The 23,323-nt window shown below is 45.6% G+C and overlaps 1 protein-coding gene across 1 annotated transcript; it reads right to left on the reverse strand.

The window, feature by feature from the left end:
• Window positions 1–6,506: 6,506 nt before the first annotated feature.
• LOC110221179 (cytochrome P450 2J2-like) lies at window positions 6,507–22,382 on the reverse strand. Its single transcript, XM_021005577.1, is given in 10 exon segments — window positions 6,507–6,697; window positions 6,782–6,923; window positions 9,873–10,060; window positions 13,227–13,368; window positions 13,757–13,930; window positions 15,289–15,449; window positions 16,606–16,710; window positions 17,843–17,996; window positions 19,266–19,356; window positions 22,246–22,382. Coding segments are annotated over 10 exon segments (1,485 nt in total).
• Between the last annotated feature and the right edge of the window lie 941 nt (window positions 22,383–23,323).

A 23,323-nucleotide genomic window follows, 5' to 3' on the forward strand; every position in this document is an offset into this window, starting at 1 on the left:
GGATACCACGGGAAGAGAGCACATGGAGCAAAGGAGGACTTCCCACTTCTGGGCTCGGCACTGCTTTTCTTCCTTCATGTGGTCCTCAAGAAGTTCCCCTTTAAGGGGCAGCTGGATGCCACAGTGGATAGAGCACCGGCCCTGAGGTCAAATCCAGCCTCAGACCAAACACTTGACACTTAGCTGTGTGACCCTGGGCAAGTCACTTAACCCCAATTGCCTAAAAAAAATCTTTTTTTAAGTTCCCCTTTGGTGTAGCTTTATGCTAGGCTGGATCCAGAGTTGGCACATCTCTCCTAAAACGGATGCTGTTCTTGGCTGTCTTTCTGCATCCTTTTCTGCCTCTTTCAAAGCTGTCAGGTCACCAACACGACCACTGTTACTGCTGCCATTTAGTTCTGACAATGGGACCTCTGGGTCTCCCAAACTTACATCATCTGAATGCTGCCATCTCAGAATACTAACCTACCTACAATCAGGAAAAAATAAACAGAAGAGAGAGAGAGAGAGAGAGAGAGAGAGAGAGAGACAGAGGAGGCCAGGTGTTCACAGCTGCCAAGTAGGAGACAGGACTCTCATCCCCCTTCGTCCAATGTTGGAAGCAGTTTAAATGATATTAGAAAGCCCCAAAGAATCCTCAAAGTCCCCAAAGAAAGAAAATGATGAAGAAGGTCACTCCTTTCGTGTGCCCTTTCTTGTGGTGTGACTGACTCTGTGACCCCATTTGGGGTTTTCTTGACAAGGATACTGGAGGGGTTTGCCATTTCCTTCTCCAGCTCATTTTGCAGATGAGGAAACTGAGGTAAACAGGATTAAGTGACTTGCCCAGGGTCACACAGCTAGGAAGAGTCTGAGGCCAGATTTAAATTCAGGAAGATGTCTTCCTGACTTCCTGACTCCAAACCTAGCACTCCATCCACTGTGCCACCTTGATTCTCCATATGTATTGTATGCCCACACAATTCCAACTCAGTAATACCTGAGTCATCAGTTCTCCTGGCTCTGCAGCCATTTAGAAAACTTTTCATCATTGCAGGTACCAGCCCCTTAATCACCCAATAGGCTTCACAGGCACAACACCTCCCGTCCCTCCCTGCACCCCCCCTCCCCAGCCACTCCAAGTCTCTATGTGGTCATTTGGACTGGTAGCAGGTAGTCCATGTCTACAGATGAATCCAGGCCCCAAAGGTCAGTCCACTCATGCTACCTATAAAAATGGGGATAAAAATGATGGCACTCCACCTGTGTCACAAGGGTGTGAGATTCAAAGATTATGTTGCCTGCCTCCTAAGAGATAGCTGATAGACTCAAGGTACCGAAGGGCCACTGTGTGGGTCAGTTTTGTCAGACTGGGCTTATTTGTAACAAGGTTGTTGTTTTTTTCTCTTTCTCAAAGTTTTTAATGGGGAGAGGGGCAAGGAATCACAATAGTAATATGAAAAAAAAAGCCATTGTAACATGTTTTTAAAAGACAGAAGGAAACACAGGCAAGCAGGATAGTTTTGAACTTAATGTGTAGAATTTATTACATATTTTGTAAAAAGCAAGCAGTATGGATTTACAAAGAACTTGACCCCAGAGAAAAGATATGAAAAGACATCTCCCTCTGCATCTTTGCAAAGGAAAGAGGATCATGGGTAGGGAACATTGCTTATATTTTCAGATTTTTTCCTTTTGTTGGTTGGTTTTCTGATTGCTTTTCCCCCTCTTATTCCAATTTTTCTTTTTTTTTTTTAAAGGATTCTTAGTTATATAGGAAAGGGCAGGGGAGGGCTATAGAGGAAATTTTAAGTGATTTATAAACATATAGAAGTTTTAAAGGAAATCCAGCACATGAGCCAAGACTGGGGCAGGGGGGAGGAAAACAAGGGACATGAAATGGAGATTTACTGCCTCATAAAATCCTCTCTCTTTTATTGTGTACGGAATTGCTCATTATTTTGATGTTTAAGTTCAGAATTAAAAAAAAAAAAATCAATTCCAAGGCCATATAGTTAGTCAAAGCTGGGCAGCAGAATTAGAACCCAAGTCACCACTGACTCCAATTCTACCATTGCTTCTCCAAAGGGCAAGGATAAGGTGGGGTCAGGTTTGGTAGCTGTGAGGCCTGGCTGGGCAGTCCAAGAAGGCACTAAGGGATCAGCCTGGGACGCTGAGCAGGTACAGCCAGGACCCCTGCCCTTACTGCTTGGTGCATCCTTATCTTTAACCAGGCAGTGTGGTGTAATGCAGAGTGCTGAGTTTGGGGCCAGACCTGGATTCAGATCTTGACTCTACGACCTAGACCTCCATCTAGAGCACTGGGCTTAAAAGGGGATGCAGGTGGACAAGGTGAGAACTCTCGGGCTCAAAAGCAGCATGAGGAAACTGAGGCAGGGAAGAGTAGCACTTAAAACCTCTGTCCCCAAAAGGATAAGTTCAGGGCTTCCTCTCCTGTCAGGGCTAGGGCATGGGATGGAAACCTGAGACAGCAGACTGAGGCACTGGAAATCCTAGAGGTGAAGCAGAGAAATTCCCCTGCAGTGGGATGGATGAGTAATGGGAGTAGTAAAGCATCCGCGTGGGGGCACTGGGATGCCCTAGGTGAAACTTCATTTTTCAGATAGCGACCCCAGCAACTCTCAGGGCTGCCTTCTTGAGGCAGCTGCACAAAAGCTCAGCAGTAAAGCATTGGCTTCCACCGGTCACCTCAGGAAAGAAATCCCCAAATAAAAATGCCAAGGAACATTATAGCCAAATTATAGAACTACCAGGTCAAGGAAAAAAATACTACAAGTGGCCAGAAAGAAACAACTGAAATATCAGGGAGGCACAGTCAGAATTACACAGAACTTGGCGGCTGCAGCGTTTAAGGATCAGAGCTCATAGAATATGGTATTCTTCAAGGCAAAGGAGCTAGGGCTACAGCCAAGAGTCACCTGCCCAGTGAAATGAAGCACAATCTTTCAAGGGAAAAATGGCCATCCAATGAGACAGAAGGATTTCAGGCTTTCGTAAGGAGAAGACAAGAACTGGACAAAAAATTTGATCCCCGACATCAAGACAAAGGAGAAGCCTAGAAATGGAAAAAAGGAAAAGAAAACGTAAGGGATTCAATAGAGCTGAACTGTTTACATCCCTACATGGGAAGATGATACTTGTGATTCTTTAAAATTCTTAAAAATAGAAAGAGGAGGACACTGGGTGTAGAAGGAAGGGAGAGGTAGAATGGGGTAACCTTTTGCACATGAAGAGGTGCACACATAAGTTTACATGGAGAGAAAGATGGGAGGGTGGGCAATGGGCATCGCTTGAACCTTACTCTCATCAGTATTGACTCAAAGAGGGAATAATGTACACAATTGGTTGAATATAGAACTCTATCTTACCCAACAGAAAGTAGGAGGGGAGAATATTATGTAAAGAGGTGGGGGAGGTACTGACAGAAGAGAAAGTAGACTGGGGAAGGCTGTTGACAGAAGCAAAATACTGTCAAGGAGGGAAAGGGTGAAAAGAGAGAAAGGAAAAATAAGATGGAGGGAAATACACAGGTAGAAATCATAACTGTGAATGTAAATAGGATGAACTTGATGCAGTTTGAGAGGTTCAGGGACCCCCCCACATACATACACACACCAAGGACTGAAGTACAGGACAGAGGCATCTAGAATGAATTCATGGACTCAAGCAGTCTTCCAGTCAGGTGGCAAAAAGTTTATTATAACGCTAATGTGGCAGGCAGAGCTCCTTAGGGAGCTTGCAACCTAACAGGAATGATGCTGAAGCTTATATTGGAAAAGTCGTGGATTGTGTGCCAAGTATGCTAATTAGGTGATAACATGCAACCTTAGTTACAGGTGTCATTCACTACTGGAAACTGGGGAGAGGGGTTCTTAAGGTGTGTTTTTGATCTGTTGTGTCTGTAACAAAATAGCATCAGGAGTTGATGTCTGTAACTTGACCTCTGGATCATACATGATAACTGAGGGAATCAGTACATGGTCATTGTGTTAATACAAGATAGTACAAGGGAAATTCTACAGAGTCAGTTTGTTCTCGTAACAGGGAGAGATAGTTTGCCTCACTGGACCCACTCATGGGTTGTTGCCAGAGATGGGGTCTTTGGGCTGGGGGAAAAAACTGTCAGGGACAGTGTTTTGAGGCTACGGAGAAATATGGTCTTGGAATAGGGGTCAGAGTATTAGCACCCAAGCACCTCATCACATTCTCCCATAAAATGGAAGCAGATAGCCGAGTGGATCAAAAACCAGAATCCTACAATATGTTGTTTACAAGAAACACACTTGAAGCAGAGAGACACACACGAATAAACGAAAGGGGCTGGAGCAGAATCTATCACGCTTCAGCTGAAGTTAAAAAACCAAAAACAAAAAACCAAGAGTAGCAATCCAGATCTCAGACAAAGCAAAAGCAAAACTAGACCTAATTAAAGAGCTAAGGAAGGAAACTACATCTTGCTCAAAGGGACCGTAGACAATGAAGTAATATCAACATCAAACGTATATGCACCAACTGGTATAGCATCCAAACTCCTAAAGAAGTTAAGTGAGTTACAGGGAGAGCATCACAAGATGTAAAATAGATCATTTTGTTATATTAAATTAGAAAGCTTTTGCACAAACAAAACCAATGCAACCAAGATTAGAAGGGGTAACAGTAAGATGTTACGGGCTGCACAGCGCTCACAATTTGTGTCACAGGTTCGGATCCATACCTACAAAGACACGTTCACACTTTTCCTAGCTTATAAATGATTTAATAATGACAATCATCATAAACATAAATGTGATTACATATGATTATACAATCTTAGAAGCAAAGACTGTTAACAGAAAGATGGAGAAAGCACCAACTTCTGAACATCTGGCGGGGGGGAGCCCTGTATCACGGCTGTCAGGGTCTCGGTTGGGAAAGTCCCTACGGCAGAGCGTTCTCTGCCAGGGAGACTCCCAAAGTCACTTCCCCAAGAAAGACTCTTTTTATCATCCTTACACAAAGAAGGCAGGGATCCAGGGAAGAGGTGATTAATCCTAAGGACCTGAGAATTTTGGCTGAAACTCTCTGACCTCAAGAACAATCTTTGTTATGTCAAAAATGTCTCAGATCAATACCCAGGAACTGGCCAAGTCCCTGGATGTTTACCTCAAGACTTGTTTTTTTAAGGAATAGTTCCCCAAGGTGGGTCTGGGTTGAAACAAATCCTAGAACAATACGTTAGGGAGGTTCCCTGTGCCCTGGCTTGGGCTGTGGGTAGGGAAGATCTTATACATTAACCCTTCAGAAGGAAAGCAGAAAGCTGGGAAATAATCCCTACAGCAAGTGTCTCTGATAAAGGCATCATTTCTCAAATATATAGAGAACTGAGTCAAATGTATAAGAATACAAGCCATTCCCCAATTGATAAATGGTCAAAGGATATGAATAGGCAGTTTTCAAATGAAGAAGTCAAAGCTAAACTGTAGGCATATGAAGAAATGCTTTAACTTACTTTTGGCTAGAGAAATGCAAATTAAAACAATTTTGAGGCACCACCTCACACCTATGAGATTGGCTAACGTGACAAAAAAAGAAAATGATAAATGCTGGAGAGGATGTGGGAAAATTGGGATGCTAATATATTGTTGGTGAAGTTGTGAACTGATATAACCATTCTGCAGAGCGATTTGGAACTACGCCCAAAGGGCAACCAAACTGTGCATAACCTTTAATCCAGCAACACCACTACTAGGTCTGTATCCCAAAGAGAAAAGGACCTACATGTGCAAAAATATTTTTTCATGGTGGCAAAATATTGGAAATTGAGGGGATGCCCATCAATTAGGGAATGGATGAACAAACTGTGGTATATGAATGTAATGGAATACTAATGTGCAATAAGAAATGATGAACAGGCAGATTTTAGAAAAACCTGGAAAGAACTGATGCAAAGCCAAATTAGCAGAACCAGGAAAACACTGTACACCAGTATCAGCAACATTGCATGATGATCAACTATGAATGACTTAGCTCTTCTCAGCAATACAATGATCCAAGACAAATACAAAGGATCACAAAGGAAAATGCTATACATATCCAGATAAAGAAAGGATGGTCTCCAAATGCAGATCAAAGCATACTTTTTTCACCTGTTTTTCATGGTTTTTTTTTTCCCTTTTGATCTGTTTCTTCTTTCACAACTGTGACTAATATGGAAATATGTTTTACATGATAGCACATGTAGAACCTACATTAAATTGCCTACCATTTTAGGAAGAGGAGAGGGGAGGGATGGAGGGAAAAAAATTTGGAACTCAAAACCTTGTGAAAATGAATGCTAAAAATTGTCTTGACATGTAATTGGAAAAAATAAAATATCGTCAAAAACAAATGAACAAGAGCATTGGTTTTATATCTTCCCACCTCCAGTCCCCTCCACACCTACATTTCTCCCACCCTAACTCTACAGAAGTTCAGTAAGTCATGATGAGCATCTCAGGAGCTTAAAGACAGCCTTCCCTGCCGTATCCTCAAGACCAGCCCCTACGAGGGCTGGCACAGATTTTGTATGGCTGGGGCTGCAGCGTGCCCCAGAAAATATAATCTCGCTCATTCCCAGAGGCCCCCTCAGGAATCTGCAGCTGAAACTCCTGGAGCAGGTTTGTAAACACCAGGAAGAGTTCTACCTTAGCCAGCAGCTCCCCCAAGCACACCCGGTGACCTGGAAGAAGAATAGGACCATAAATACCACTTAAAGTGTCTACCCCCCATGCTGCTCATGGAAGTAGGGTCTTGGGGCTGTTACCTGCTGAGAAGGGCAAGAAGGCCTCATTGATCACAAAGTTTTCTTCATCATCCAAGAAGTGTCTGGGATTGAATTGCCATGGGGTCTCCCAGTGTTCAGGGTCATACAGCACAGAGGCCAGGTTGGGTAAGATGATTGTGCCCTACACAAAGGGAAAGAGGAGTTTGGCTGCTGGGCTGGGGGTGGGGAGGCTTGGTAAGAAACAAACTAGAAGCAACAGCTGGTAGCTAGAAGAGCCATGGTAGGTCATTTCTTCCAACCTTCCTCATTTTTGAAGAAGCTGAATTCTAGGGAGGGCAATAACTTGTTTAAAACCATACAGATCATTAGACACAGTGCTAGGACTCAGATTTGGGCTTTCTGACTCCCAGGTCAATTTGATTCAATTCAAAAAGCATTTATTAAGCACCTACTATGTGCCAAATGGAACTAAGAATGAAACAGACCCTGCCCCCAATGAGATTCCGTGCACGTTATGGTTGCAGGGAATCGTGTTAGGTGTTTAAATCAATGGGTACAGAAGGAAGTGAACAGAAAATTCCCTCCAGGGGTGGGAGCTGGGAAATAATTGTAAAAATTTATACATTTTTAACATTTTATTTAGTTTCCTAGACAAGAGCTCAGCTCTGTTCCCACAGCATGTGAAAACCACAAGCAGCTGGTTGTGTATATATATATATATATATACATACATATATACATATATATACATATATATATGTATATATATACATATATATACATATATATACGTATATATATGTATATATATATACACATATATATACATATATATACGTATATATATACATATATACATATATATACACATATATATACATATATACACATATATATACACATATATATACATATATATACATATATATACGTATATATATATGTATATATATATATATATGTATATATCACAAGGCTACAATTTTGTCTCACTTTCACTGCCTCTTGGGATCTCATTAGAGACCCAGAAATGATGGCTAGGGTGCTAGAAAGAGCAAGGTCTAAGACCCTTCCATCAAAAATGAGATTGTCCCTAGGGTTTTACCAATCCCTTTACAACAAAGTATAAGCTAAGAGAGAAGCTGACATTTTTGCAGCCTCTTCCTCTCTCTTCCTCTCATCAGGACCTCCAGGGTTAAGAGATGAGCACCTTCCATTGGTGCTATCCATTGGGGGCTACTGAATAAACAGAATGCCAGACCATTAGGAATGAATGGGCATTTTCCTAAATGCTTCCTATGTGGTAATCACATTATCCCCTACAACCCTGAGCCTACTGTGAGTGGTGAACTGTTCTGAATCATATTTGCAACCAAAATGTCGAATTGGAGAGGGCATTGATGTTTTGTTGATCTTTAGAAGGAGGTGAAGGTTCTTCTCTCCCTGCTCTTAATGATCTTCAGGTTTGCAAATAGGGACGGACACCTTCCCTGCCCAGATGGAAGATCCAGGAAACAAGGGCATGAAAGGGAGCTAGATCACAATGCCCAGCTCTGCTCTGCCCAGAGGGAAGATTTTCAGACTGTTGTCTTTTTCATTAGATTCCGTGCCCATTATGGTTGCAGGGAATCATGTTAGGTGTTTAAATCAATGGGTACAGAAGGAAGTGAACAGAAAATTCCCTCCAGGGGTGGGAGCTGGGAAATAATTGTAAAAATTTATACATTTTAAATATTTTATTTAGTTTCCTAGACAAGAGCTCAGCTCTGTTCCCGCAGCATGTGAAAACCGCAAGCAGCTGGTTGCCAGTGTTAGGGAACAGGGAAAGCCAGGTGAGGCAACTAAGTGGTAGATAGAGAGCAGGACCTGGAGTCAGGAAGACCTGAGTTCAAATGTGGCCTCAGACACTTCCCAGTGACCCTGCCAAGAAAACTTTAAAAGGGGTCATGAAGAATCAGCCACAATTGTGATGACTGAACAGGACAAAAATGTTTCCTCATCTGTAAAAGGGGGATCATAACAGCATCAACCTCACAAGGTTGTGAGGATCAAATAAGAAGCACTTTGCAAACCATAAAGTGCTCTTATAAGTGCTAGCTATTATGTCAGAATAATATTGATATATTATATATAATTAGCATGTTATTTTGTTCAGCCATTTCAGTCATGTCCAACTCTTCATGACCCCATGTGGGGTTCTCTTGGCAAAGATCCTGGCGTGGTTTGCTATTTACTTCTCCAGCTCACTTTACAGATGAAGAAACTGAGGCAAACAGGATGAAGTGACTTGCCCAGGGTCACACAGCTAGGAAGTGTCTGCGGCTGGCTTTGAACTGAGGAAAAGGAATCTTCCTGCCTCCAGGCCTGGCACTGTATGCTCTATGGCACCACCTAGCTGCCCATTATATACATATTATATGTAACAATATATTATTGATGATGATACTCAAGCTTGTTGCTGCAATGAGATTAGCTCAGTCTTTGAATATGCTCTAGTGACCAGAGTGTTTCAGCCTACTGAAAGGTTGGAACTTCACCTCATTCCCAACACACACACACACACACACACACACACACACACACACACACTCACACACACACACACACACTCACACTCACACACACACACACACACACACACACACACACACTCACACACACTGGTATAGACTAACAGGAAACAGTTTGGGTTGAGTTCCATCTAGCGGTCAATATCATACTGCAAAACCCTTGCCTGAATTTTCACCTTTGTGAAAGCACACAAACACCTGCGCCCATATGATGTCACATATACAAAGTCAAGGGAAGATATTTGGTGGAGGAGCCCTGGCCACTGCGGAGGTTCAGGTGAAGCCTAGTGTAAGAGATGGAACTTGGGCTGAACTTTGAGTTACTTACCAGCCATGGCCCCGCATCTGGCCCAGAGCCTTGCGTATCATAGATGCTTCATAAATATCTGGTGACCCAAGTAGAACTGATAGGGAAAGAAGAGCGAGCTCCCCAGGGACCGTGGACGTCGTGGAGAGGAATGGCCAGGTCTGATGGGTCTGTCTCACTGGAACAGGGCAGGGGTGAGGGAGGGGGACCATGAGACTCTTAGTGCTGCCCTGGACAGCGCCGGCCCTCGTACCTTGTGGATGGGGAATCCCTATGCAGTAGTGGCTGTCACGCACTTGCGCACAGCGCCCACGGAGATGACGCTACAGAAGCGCTGCACTTCACGGAGGACGGCGTGGGTGTAAGGTAAGCGCTTCCGGTCCTCAAAGCTGATCACCTCGGATGAAGCCAGGACTACTTCCAGCTCCTTCTGAACCTTTTCTGCAGAGAGATGCTCAGGGTCATTGGGAGCCAATCTTTTTGGATTCCATGCTCCTGGAGCCTGTCTTATTGCAGAGGAGACGGGATTCTCCTCTAGGTAAGAAGCATCTACTTCAGGGTAACCTGAGTCACACCCAGTCCTACCATGCCATTCTGGTCAATCATCTCCTGATCATTTCTGAGCAGGGCCACGCTCTTGGCTATGAGGAGAGACAAGGCTGAAAAGCCAGAGTCCCCCACCCCCTCACCCTTATTAGAGCGCTCAGTCAGGAGTGGGAGATGAGACAGGCATACATTTGGTGGGCAGCTAGGCAGCTAGGTGTCACAGTGGATAGACCACTGGGCTTGGAATCAGAAAGACTCATCTTCATGAATTCAAATCTGGCCTCACACTAGCTGTGTGACCCTGGGCAAGTCACTTAACCCCACTTGCCTCAGTTTCCTCATCTGTCAAATGAGCTGGAGTAGGAAATGACAAACCACTCCAGTATCTTTGCCAAGAAAACCTCCCATGGGGTCACGGAAAGTCAGAGACAACTGAAATGGCCGGACAGCAACAACAAAGCATTTGGTGGGTCCCCAAGACACCCTCTCCCATCACCAATGCTATCCATCTCTCACCAGTGCCCTCTACCAGCTGGCGTAGCTTAAAACTGTGCTAAGACTTTGGGGACACCAAGTATGCAACCGCAGTCCAAGGACCAGATGAGCTCTGGCTGGAGATACTGCTCACCAGAAGGTTGGCCAACACATCACAATGTTTGTGACTATAGCAGTTCAAAATTATGTAAGCTCCTTGAGGACAGGGGCTGCTTTGCTTTCATCTTATTATCTCCAAAGTGCTTGGCAAATAGGTACTTTAAAATATTTGTTTTGATTTACTAAGGCATGGAGGGTTTGCATTCTATTTCACAACTCATACAGGAAAACCAGGGTTCTGCCCTAGGGTACTGCAATAAAATGCATTCATTCCTTCAATAGCTATAATCCGTTAAAGTAACTAATTCCCCCTTCTGCTCAACAGAATTTGTCTTGATTACTTCTTGTATTAGCTGCACATTGTGGCTTACAAAGTTGATTTGAAGACATTTCGTGCCATTTGCCCTGGACACCAAAATTCCTAGCTATTGCTCTAGAAATCACAGATTTTTTGAAAGATGGATTGTTTTAGACATAGATGGGGAAATTAGGTGAAGTGGCTAGAGCAAAGTGATATAGTGAGTAAATGGCAGACTCAGAAATTAACACCAGGTTGTCTGACTGTAAGATAAGTACCATATCTACTCTAAGACATAACATATTAGAGGATCACTCAAAATGGTGGAGAATCACATCCTAAATCCTATATTTGAGACTTTACTTGTCCTTTGTGGTCTTTAACCTTGAACAGAGAACCCTATCCACTTTCAGAAAATAGTCATCTCCCTTTTCTTTGCTTTGCTTTTTTGAATTCCAGCTTTTTTTTCTTCCAAAATGACCTCAGAAGCCTTTCTGAACTTGGAGTTTTCTTCTTTGAAAATGGGCTGAGGCTCTTACAGTGGAGGGGAAACAGGGGAAGTGAATCTTATTCTCATAGGATTTGGGTATGGAAATTGGGTATGGAAATCTGTCTTACCCTACAGGAAAATAGGGGGAGAAGGGAACAAGAGAGCAGGGGGATGACAGAGAGGAGGGCAGATTGGGAAAGGGGGTAATCAGAAGTAAATACTTCTGAGGAGGGACAGGGTCAAAAGAAAGAATAGAATAAATGGGAGGGCAGGATAGGATTAAGGGAAATAGAGTTAGTTTTTCACAACATGTCTACTATGGAAGCATTTTGCATAACTGCACATGTACAGCCTATATGGAGTTGTTTGCCTTTTCAATGAGGATGGTTGGGGAGGGAGGAAGAGAGAAAATCTGAAACCTAAAGTTTTAAAAACATATGTTTAAAAAAATGTTTTCACATGCTACTGGGAAATAAGAAATACAGCAAATGGGGTACAGAAGTCTATCCTGCCCTACAGGAAAATAGAAGGGGAAGGGGATAAGAGAAGGGGTGGGGGAAGAGATAGAAGAGAGGACAGCCTAGGGGAAGGGATATTCAGAATGCATGCCATCTTGGGGTGGGGGGAGGGGTGAGATGGGGTGAAAATTTGGAACTCAAAAACTTGTGGAAGTGAATGTTGAAAACTAAAAATAAATAAATTTATATTTAAAAAAATTTTTTTAATGGGCTGAGAAATTACATGATTGTTTCCTTCCTCAACAAGGGATTGCCAAACCATTCACTGACACCAGTGAAAGGGAGCTACCATCCCTCTGGTCCATAGTCCAAAACAATGAATCTGGGGAGGGCATCTGCCTCTGTGGTTCCTTTTGTTCTTCTAAAAGAGGCCACGAGGGCATAAGATGTTGATGTGATTCTCTGAAACCTCTCACTGCAAAGATGAGGAACCTGAGATTCAGAAAAGTGGTGACCTTCTCAAAGTCGTCAACAATAATCAAAACTAATTAGTCTCCTCACTAATAACAACTCCCCTTTATATAGCACTTTCCTGACAACAACCCCTATCTTATAGGTGGGGGAACTGAGCTCCCGAAAAGCGACGCCACCCGACCAAAGTCATCAACCCAGTTGACTATTTCTGTAAATAACAATAAACCTTTCTGTAGCGGTTTACAAAGCACTTTTCTCAAAACAATCCTGTGAGGCAGGTAATACAATGAGTATTTCTCCATTTTGTGGATGGAGAAACCGGGGGCCAGAGAAGAAGTGCCTTACTGAAGACCACATAGTTCTGAGTGGCAGAAATAGAATTTTAATGCAGGTCTTCTGACTCCAAGCCTAGTGCTCCACATTGAATCATACTGGATCTCTGAGTGAGTGACAGCCAGGACTAGACCCCAGGTCAGCTGTCTCCCAGCCCCATGCTTTCACTTGGGAGGATGGGGAGGGAAAAACCATAAGAGCGAGAAATCATAGCCTAAGATTCCCTGGAAATGGCTGATGAGCCATTGAACGACACAGGACCATGCATCTATCCATCTGTAACTGCCAACCCTGAGGCATGGCTGATCTGCCACTGAGTGTCCAGGGATGACTTCTCTGCCCAAGAAATGGAGGAAGTCTTCCTTGGGTCCTCATGGCCTAAGTATAGCTTCCCATCTTCCAGTATGTCCTCACCTTGAACATCTCTGTGACGGATCATGTAGAGCAGCGCCCAGCGCAGGGTGGAGGCTGTGGTTTCGGTGCCCCCAAGGAACAGGTCAATGATTACTTGGATCAAATTCTCTTCATTGAATGTTGACATAGGGTCATCCTTTCTCTGTGAGAAATGAACACCAGGCAGGATTATGGAGTGGATACTCCTGGCTCTTGGCCCTCTCTTGTTCTAAGTGCCCACTGGCAGGTGCCAACTTCCATGGACAACCAGAATCCTCAGGAAGTTCTCAGTTCCATCATCCTTGGAGCCTGATGCTTATACTGCTAGCCCAAATCTATAGGGCTTCTGCTCTAGCCCAAGACAGAGAAAAGTCAAAGGAAGAGAAGGAGTAACGTGGCCCCTCTGAGGAGTCTGAGGAGCTCTGAAAGCTCTCTTAAGGAACTGAGAATCATTGTATCAGAGTAACATCTAGGGAAAGCAGGCTCACTATGAGTGTCCAAGAATAAGCCGAATCTCGAAGGTGGCCCAGAATTCCTGCCGTATCTCTTACCTTAGTGATCTGAGCCAAGTAGCAGCTGATGAAGTCCTCTGCGTCCTCAGGTGCCCTTTGCTTGTGGCTCTGGATCTCCTGGCAGATGAGACCCTTCACGATCTCCTGATACCGAAAGACCTTGTGGTGAGGTCCAGGGAGATGGCACAGTAGCCATGGAAAGACATCATACAGCTGGATAAAAACACCCACATGTAACACAAGAGCTTGTGAGAGCCATTAGACTCAACTTATTAGAACCCACCTGGAGAAGCTTAGAGTTTCTAGAAGCTCATGAGAACAAATCAAAATGACAAACAGTGAGTCTGCAGTGGAAAGGAGTAGAGGAAAGACTGAAAGAAAACAGGGACCTTCCTATCGAAGTAGCAGGATATCTATTTCCTGGACTCTGAATTAGAATGCTAGTTCTATTACTACCTAGCCATTCACTAATCTTAGGCAAGACACTTAATTTTACTGAGCCTCAGTGTCCTGATCTGTTAAATGGGCTTAAGTATACCTGCCCAACCTACCTTGCAGGATTGTTGTGAGGCAGACACTTTGTAAACAAGAAAGTACTTATACAAGTGTGACCTGACATTGTCATCAGAGATGAGATGTGGCTGTGTTTTCCTGCCCCAGATGACAAGTCCAGAGGATGCTTACCTGGGCAATGAAGTGCCTAGAAGTCTTTTGGACCCGGCATGATGGAAACATTTGAGGAGGGTAAAGGGAGAGGCCACAATGGCAATCATGATTAAGTCTTCAGATAAGACTTTGATGTTGTGACATGAGAATCTTTGAGCATGAGGTGCCTGAGCTAAGATTCCTCTTGACCCGAAGTCCAGTGTTCTGTCTACTTGTTGGTAGAATTTTGTGTAAATGTTGTTCGGGGGGAAGCAGTCATGCTGGCTAGTGACCAGGGAATTGGCTTTTGTTCTGAGCCACTCACACACTCCTAGATTGGCTCTACTTCACAGGGTAGAAGGATAGTTCCATACTACCCCTCTCAGACATTGGAGAGGAGAGTGCCCAGCCCAAGGCTCTCTTGGAGCTGCCTCCCCTTTTCTGTCAGCTGGCATGCTATGCTGGTGGTGGCGCGGGCATTGCCCTGTGCTAAACCTCCTCTCCTTAGAGGTGGCCCAGGCCTTGGAGTGCATCTCTCCAGGCCTCCTGTGAGCCATGAACCTATACAGCATGCATATTCTGCTTACATTGGCTGGAGGCTGGAGTACTTGACCTTTGAGATCCTTCCCAAGGCTGGGATTTGAAGATTTATGATTTTAACAATAAGAACCTCCCTTCCAATACAAATAGGAACCAGGAGATGGCTCTACTAGGAAAAACAAACTCCTGGGAAAAAGGACTTTTCTAATCTTTTTCTCTCTGCCACAGCTGTTTAGTCAGATGCTTTTTGTGTCTATTTCCATTGGGCCTCAATAGATACTCACTGGCTGGGGAGACAGACTTCACAGGTTGCTTCCTGTAGGTCATTACCCAAGAAGCATCAAGCTCATTGAATGACTGACAGCGTGACCCTACCCCCAGCTTACCCGGCGCCAGGTGGTATTGACAAAGGCCAGCCCAAAGTCAATTGCGTTCATCAGCTCTTGGAAGAAGGGATCCCCATGGGAGAAGCGATGCCCAAATACCAGAGCACAGATCACGTTGGCTGCTGCCCTGACGATGGGAGCATGGGGGTCAAAGGATTTGCCTTTGAGAGAGAAAGAAGGGGTCAGGATAAAAGCCAGCGGCAGTAGAGGGTCTAGCTCCACCTGCATAGTATCCCAGGCTGATCGGAAAAGAGATAATGATGTCTTTATCTGTCCTTTCCTCTCTCCTTCCCTTCCTTCTGTTCTCCTCTTCCTTCCCTTTCTTTTCTCCCTCTTCCTCTTTCCTTCTCTTTTCTCTTCCCCATTTCTCTTCTCCCTTTCTTTTTCCTTCTCCTCTCCTTCCATTGCCTCTGTTCTCTTCTTCCTTCCCTTTCTTTTCTCTCTCTTCCTCTTTCCCTCCCTTTCTTCTTCCCCTTTCTCTTCTCCCTTCCTTTTTTTTTTTTAGGCAATTGGGGTTAAGTGACTTGCCCAGGGTCACACAGCTAGTACATGTCAAGTGTTTGGTCTGAGGCCAGATTTGAACTCCTGATATCAGGGCCAGTGCTCTATCCACTGCGCCACCTAGCTGCCCCCTCCCTTCCTTTCTTTTTCCTTCTCCTCTCCTTCCCTTCCCTCTGTTCTCCTCTTCCTTCCCTTTCTTTTCTTTCTCTTCCTCTTTCCCTCCCTTTCTTCTCCTTTCTTTTCTCCCTTCCTTCCTTTTTCTTTTTCCTCTGCCTGCCTTCCCTTCTCCCCTTGGCCTGGCTCAACCTTGATTTGTAGCTACAATTGCTGTTACTCCTAACTCACCAACTCATCACCTCCCCCTCCCACACACCTGAGCTGCATGGTGGGTTCAAATTCTGTCACCAGCACTTACAAGATGTGTGGCTGCGGATAAGTGGCTTTGCCTCTTTGGATCTCAAGTTCCTCATCTTTAAAATCATAGAAAGGGATCGTGGCATGGATAGAGAACTGGCCTTGGAGTCAGGAACACTTGGAGGTCAAGGACCAACTGTACCACATAGTGGCTGTGTGACCCTGGAAAAGTCATTTAACCTCTTTGTGACTCTCCAAGAGGATAAGTGAGGGGTTTCCTCAGGAAGTCCCTGCTTTATAATGTTGAAATCCTGGTCTGGTGAGAAAATCAAACTATTCAATTCCCAGGGCTGTAGCGGGATCCAGAGGGAGGTCTGTAAAAACTGCTTCGCAAACCTGAAGTTGCTACATGTCAGCCACTAGCATTGCTGCCCTCTTCTGCCTCACCTTTCCATTCCCTACCATTCTCTCTGCGAAAGAGCTCCACCAGGTGCTGCGCCTCTTCCTGCAGCCGCCGCTCCAGGGCTCTCTTGCCCATTCCCAGGCTGTGTAGGGTGGTCAGGTCTGCTGTAACCAGGTGTGACCACTGGTGGAGATGATCCCTGATCCCAATGGAGAAGGGAAGTTTCAGTGAAAATGTGCTATCTCTGCTTTGCCAGGCTGGTGCCTATGCCCCCACGTCTCCAGCAAAGGTGCCATAGGGTAGAAGAGCTCATCCAGCCAAAGGATGGTCCTTTTGATGCTGTTGCTGGACCCATTGTCCAGCAGGGACAAGAAGTACAAAATGTGTGTAACAGAGGACAGAGGCCGGAAGTACAGTGGTCAACAGGGATCCTCATTCTACCACAGCCACCTTTCGGCCATTTACTCTGCCTTCCTGGTCCCTCTCACCAAAGACCGCAGGCTGGGTGACTGACTTAACCCTCTCAGATCTGAAACTGCTTCCTTGGGCCCCACGCTGCCCTAAAGAACACATGCATCGCATGGCCCACCTCATCGGGCACATTCTAACCAAGCTTGACATTCCGCCCTGGCGGCCATCTTGCCATTTCCCCTGCCATCACACATGTATCCTCTTCCCAGTCCCAACAAGGTCTAAAACTATAAGCAAATCAGTACTTTCAGTGCTACTGATGAGTGTGTGTCAACCTACTACCCTGTGGTTGTGCCCACCATCCTGATTATTTCTCAAACCAAACCTTCCTTCCCTGGCCACCAATCCCTTCCTCTCATGTGCTATTTGCCCCTATTGAGGGGGAAACTCATGTGCTATTTGCCCCTTCCTGAGGGGCTATGTTGCTTTTCTTTTTGGATCCTGGCACTTGGCCCATTGCTTGGCACAAAGGGAGCATGTCGGAGCTGCTTTTTTATTCATTTCATCCATTCATTAAGAAGCTCCTCCTGGGTTCAGCAGCAGTTCACTGTAAGATCTAGAAAACCTCCTGGGTCTTTCCCCTTCTGTTTTCCTCTGTAAGTTTCTCCATCCACCCCTCCCAGAATGGAGCTAGAGAAAAGGCATACGTAGAGTCTGAAGAAGGTTCACCAAGTGAGTTTCCCTGGCAACTTGTGTAGGTAACAAGCCCCAGGCATAGCCCCACTTTCTTGTCACCCACAATCCCCCAAAGCCTTCTCCTCAGGTCTTCCCAGTGACTTCTCCACAATGCCACTGCTGGATATAGGGAGATCTTAGCTTTGTCACCAAACAGGTCCTCAAAGAGGGGAGTAGTTGGCCGATCAGCAAAGTTCTCTGAATGAGTGACCAAGGCATCCTTCACAGCCCGGAAACCATTCAGTACAACCACTGGCGTTGACCCCAACCACACAGTGAACACATTGCCATGTTTCCTGGCCAGCTGCAGAGGGAAGAGGTGACTCTGTGGTTTGATGGAATCAGATGAGCTGGGTTTCAAACCTAGCTCTGCTACTTAGCTCATGACCTTTCCTCTCCTATAAAGTGAGCAGATTGGAGTCTGCAGGGCTTGGCTGTGTGAAATGAGAAAGTTGATTTGGCTTCTTCTCTTTGTCAAGTGATAAGGAGTGTATCTTAAGCAGGAAGTCACGTCCCCAGAAGACCCCGGTCATGGGCCCAATGCCAGCTTTGCCCTGGGTTAGGCAAGCTCCTGAGAGCATCTCCAACCTGGGAGAGGACCTTCACGGCTAGCTTAGTGGAATCTCCTCTAGGGGTCTGGGTCTCCAGGACACACAGCAGGAAGGGCAGTACAATGAAAAGAGGATGATCATCTGTGGGTTCAAATCCTGCTTCTAATGCTTCGCACCCAGGGGACTTTGGGCAGGTCATATAGCCTCCCTGGGCCTCAGTTTCCTCGTCTGTAAAGTGAGGGGGATGGGAGCTCCCTTCCAGCTCTAAAACTCTGATCCTTGACTACAGACAAGTGGTCATCCAGCTTTTGCTTGGGCATTTCTAATTATTGGGAAAATTTCCCTCGTATCAAACCAATATTTTACTTTACAGCTCCCAACCATTGCTCTTGTTTCCCCCTTTGGAAGCTAAAAGCAATCCCTCTCATCCCTCTTCTGTGTGAAGGATGGCCCTTCTAGTCCTAGGGGACAGCCCCCAGGCCTCCACTTCTCCAAGGCCAACACCATCCAGAATCCTCACCAGCAGGAGAATGGGCTAGCAAGCTGCAGGAGAGGCACAATTGGGGTGAACAAGAACGAGAAAGGACCAAAGACTGAGGGAGGGTTGCGACCAGGCCATTAGTGGCAGGGCATTAGCAGGGGGAGGGGAATCAGCCTCTGAGAGGCAACCCATAGCTGTTTGGGTATTGCAGACAGCTGATGGCCAATTATTTTAGCAGATTCTTCCACGTAATTAGTATTCCCATCAGTATCTCATGCATCCGCTGAAGTTCAGAAGTCCGGGCAGAAGCCAATAAGCACCATCTCGTGTTACTCCCTCCCAGCCTGGAACTCCAAGGATGAGAGCTGGGAGAAGGGCGAGCCCTTCCCTTGGGTTCTCCTTCTCTGCTGCCCTCCTTTCCCCTTCCCTGGAAAGTTGGCTCCCTCCCACTGTCCTGCTGTGACTGAGGGGGTGGGGAGGGAGGAAGGCAAACCAACCCTGGACATTCTGATGCCCTGCAAAGTCACCAAGGAAGCCCTACCTTGCCGAGCTTCTCTGGGTGAAGCTGGAAATTCAACTGCAGCAGATTTCCAAGGATGGGGAGTGGGCACGGGCCAGGAGGGAACTGGTTCCTAGCCAGAGGAAGGTGAGCGTTCTCAGGAGCAGGAGGGAGGTGGCCAGCATGGCCAAAGCACTGAGCAGTGAGAACATGTGGCTTCTGTGGCTCTGGCTTGGCTTGCCATAAGACTTCCCTCCACTCTCTCTCTGTCTCTCTCTCTCTCTTTTTTTTTCTCTCTCTCTCTTGCTCACCTCCGCTCTCTCACCTCCCTTCTGCTCTTCCCTTCTACTCTCCTTTTCTTCATCAGCTTGTTTGTCTCCCCTGTCTTCCACTCTCTCTATCCTCCTCTTTCCTCAGTTGTGTTCTCTCCTCTCTCTCCTCTCTCTTCTCTTCTACTCTCATCATTCAGTTCATACTCCTCTCTCTTTTTCTATGCCCTATTTTTATTCTCCTCTTCTTTCTCTTTATTTATCTTCTGCCTTCTCCTCTATATTCTAATACATCTATGTTCTTTTCCTCTTTCCTATTGACTTCCCTGTTTTCCTCTCTTCTTCTCTCTTCTCTTCTCCCTCACTCTATTTGATCCTATTCACCTCCTTTTCCCTTCTCTTCATCTCTGTTCTTTCCTATTCTGTTCTAATCTAGAATGTTTTCCCTTTTCTGTTTTTGTCTTTCCTTTCTCTTTCTCTTCTTCCTTTTCTGTCTCCTATGGAGCCACGCTAAGCTTCCCTTCCTCTCTCTGCTCCTTTTATGTCAAGAGCGCTGTGTAGGTTCCAATGAGGAAAAGCCTCAGGAGTTTCTCCTTGGTGGAGTGGAGTAATTTCCACTTGGTCACAGTAGCTGGGTCCACACCCTTGCCCCTCAGCAGGAGCTTAGCCTGGAACAGGCAGAGATGGCCTCACCCTGAATGAGGAGTACTACTCCCCCACTCCCCCAACCCTTCAGAGAGCCAGCATTGTCTCTGAATCACCTCTGACAATCAAAAGCTTGATGGGCCAAGAAACTGACTTCCAGGCCCCTTCCCCACTTTTCTTGACCTTTGACAGTCAACTGTTGATGTAGCCACAGCCAGCAGCCACATCCAGAAAGAAGCCCAGTTCCGTGGAAGGAGAATAAATCCTCTCTCTAGCCTCAGGAAGTAACAGCCTCTTAATGGGTGTCCCTACCTCTAGTCCCTCTCCCCAGGCCATCCTTTTTACCACTCCCAGACAAGGGGCTGAGGACCTGGCAAATGGCCTCATGGGACCAGTAAAGTCAAAGTCATGGATCACCCTAGGAGCCAATCCTCTTCACCGGGCTCCCCAGTCTAGTCCCAGAGTAGCCCTGGTTATAAGGTGGACCATGGGAGGGCTCATCAATTGGCTCAATCTAAATGCTAGGCAGGAGAATCAGTTCCAAGGTATATTGGATGGCTTATTTCCAATCCTCATGTTTCTTGGCCTGTCTACATGTAACACCATTAACCACTCCCCTTCTCCTGGAAGCTTTCTGAGTTTTCGTGGTGTTGTTCTCTCCTGGGTCTTCTCCTACACGTCTGGCTTCTCTTTCTTTTTCTCTTTTGATGGATGCCTGGAACATTAGTAGGTGCTAGATAAATACTTCTTGAACGGTCCTCGCTCATGGCTCACCCCATATGCTTTTGTGTACAGCAGAGCTCTGCTCCAGGTCCTCTTCTCTACTCTTTCTCTCCAGTTTCTCTTGGGGATCTCATTGGCTCCATTCAGTTCAGTTATCATCTCTATGCAGATGGCTCAGAAATCTACATAGCCAATCTCCACTGCTCTCTCGAGCTTCAGTTCAGCTGGACATTTCCATCTGGAGAGCCCATGAGCATCTCAAACTCATTATGTATGAAATGGAACTCATTATCTTCTCCACAAAATCAACCCCTCTTCCTAACGTTCCTCATCTGTTGAAGGCATCACCATCTTTCCAGGCACCAGGTTTGCAATCTCAGGAAGATCCTTACTCTACCTTCTCCCTCATTCCCATATCCAATCAGTTGAAAGTTAACCACTATATAGCCATTATCCTAATTCTAGTCAATAGGAGGGAGCTGGAGCTCTCGTGGTCCCCCAGTGCCCCAAGGGACTGTGTGCATCTATACCGTTGTGTGGATGTGAAGAAGTTTCTAGAGTTCTGGGCGGGGAGGGGATATTCCCTCCATTCCTCAGAGGCATCTCTGCCTGTACTGGACTGTTTTCTAGGTGGTGCCTAGATGATTATAGATTCATCCAATGGGAAATCAGTTCTTAAGCCCTGGCTTACTCTACTTTTTTCCCATTTGGGGGGGGGGCGCGGTGTGAGGCAATAGGGGTTAAGTAACTTGCCGAGGGTCACACAGCTAGCAAGTGTCAAGTGTCTGAGGCCGGTTTTGAACTCAGGTCCTCCTGACTCCAGGGCCAGTGTTCTATGCACTGCACCATCAAGGACCCTTACAGTACTTCTTAAACTCCTTAAACTCTGCTTCCTTGAACTTGCCACTTTCCGAGCCTTCAGCTTGGCATGATGGAATTGAGGTCCATGGGAAGGGACAGATAGGCTTGGGTATCACATCCAGCTCTCCTGCTTTTGGCACAGAAACAGTAACAACAAAGAACATCACGAGTCAGACGAGCAGGTGCACACCCGCCATTGTTCTTGACCCCAGCAGTCCCCTAACTGGCCAGAAGCTACTTCAAACCCAGGCACTCTAGGGGCTTCCCACTACACTTATAATCCCCTGACTGCTTCTCCTGAAATCAGGCAAAGGATCATAAGCAATACAACCCGGTTTCCACTCGGTGACTAACTCATGTATCCAGCAAGGCCAGTCCTAGGATGAAGATGCTGGCACTGGGACTTGGGACCTCTCATAGCAAGGAGCGTGGATTCAGTGTCAGTTGGAGGAGAGAGGTTCCCACAGCTGGTGCTTTCTTCGTCTCCATGGATTAGTCACTGGCAGTAGCCAATCAATTCTTGCCTTGCTGGGTGTCTTGGAGCAGGACGAGCAGCCCCACTAGGCAGCCTGCTGGCCACCGTGCCATTGGGCACCTCTCTGACCTTGAGGACTGTCCTCCTGTCACGGAAAGCCATCACACCACTTCTTGTGGTCAGCATCCTCCCTTACTTCTTATGATATCTTATGATAATTATTATGATATTATGATAATTATCTTAGGATAATTTCCTTCATATTGTCAAAGTCTCTCCGCTCCCCACAGTGGGAAGAAAGACAGAGTGAAAGGGAGATTTCACATGTTAATTGATCTTAAGTCATATTCTCAGTTTCACTCTAATTTTCTAGATATGGACACTTTATGAAGATCTAGCGCAGTTGCAGATCTAGGAAAATAATTTACATAACAATTCCGTAATGCAAATGAGAAGAACAAAAAATGAACACTGAAGTTTGAATGACCAATGTTGGCTTCAGAAAACGGGAAATGGGGGCAGCTAGGTGGCGCAGTGGATAGAGCACTGGCCCTGAAGTCAGGAGGACCTGAGTTCAAATCCAGGCTCAGACCAAACACTTGACACTTACTAGCTATGTGACCCTGGGCAAGTTACTTAACCCCAATTGACTAAAAACTAAAAATATAAATAAAAAGAAAAAAAAAGAAAAGGGGAACTGCTTTCCACCCTTTCCCTAGAGATGTGGGGGACTCTGGATGCCAAATGGTGCACACGGTCAGTGAGGTTTGTTTATCTGCTTTGGGTGGAGGTGGATGGGAGGCATCTTTTTTTCCATGATCACATAAGTGTTTGATGATATTCTTTGTGATGCTTCTTACTCAGTTCTTGGTTGCAATGTGCTGAAGCTCTGCTCCCTTTGAGTGGCAACTTTAATTTTGGGAGCCTTTGAATTCTATGACTTGAAGCCTCATTGCATCACCAGAAGAATATTGTTTAAGAAATGGGTCACTTTTTTCAAGGAGAAGCTTGGGGTAATGAAAGTGCTGTAAAATTTCCCAAAAGCAGTCCAGCTGACCCTCCTCTTCCTCCTGTTTAACTCTGGACCAAGTTCGTCATTCACGAGCCGCACCTATCCAAAGTGTATG

This window comes from Phascolarctos cinereus, unplaced genomic scaffold (genome assembly GCF_003287225.1).
Source record: "Phascolarctos cinereus isolate Bilbo 61053 unplaced genomic scaffold, phaCin_HiC Scaffold_5;HRSCAF=322, whole genome shotgun sequence".
NCBI classification, from domain to species: Eukaryota; Metazoa; Chordata; class Mammalia; order Diprotodontia; family Phascolarctidae; genus Phascolarctos; species Phascolarctos cinereus.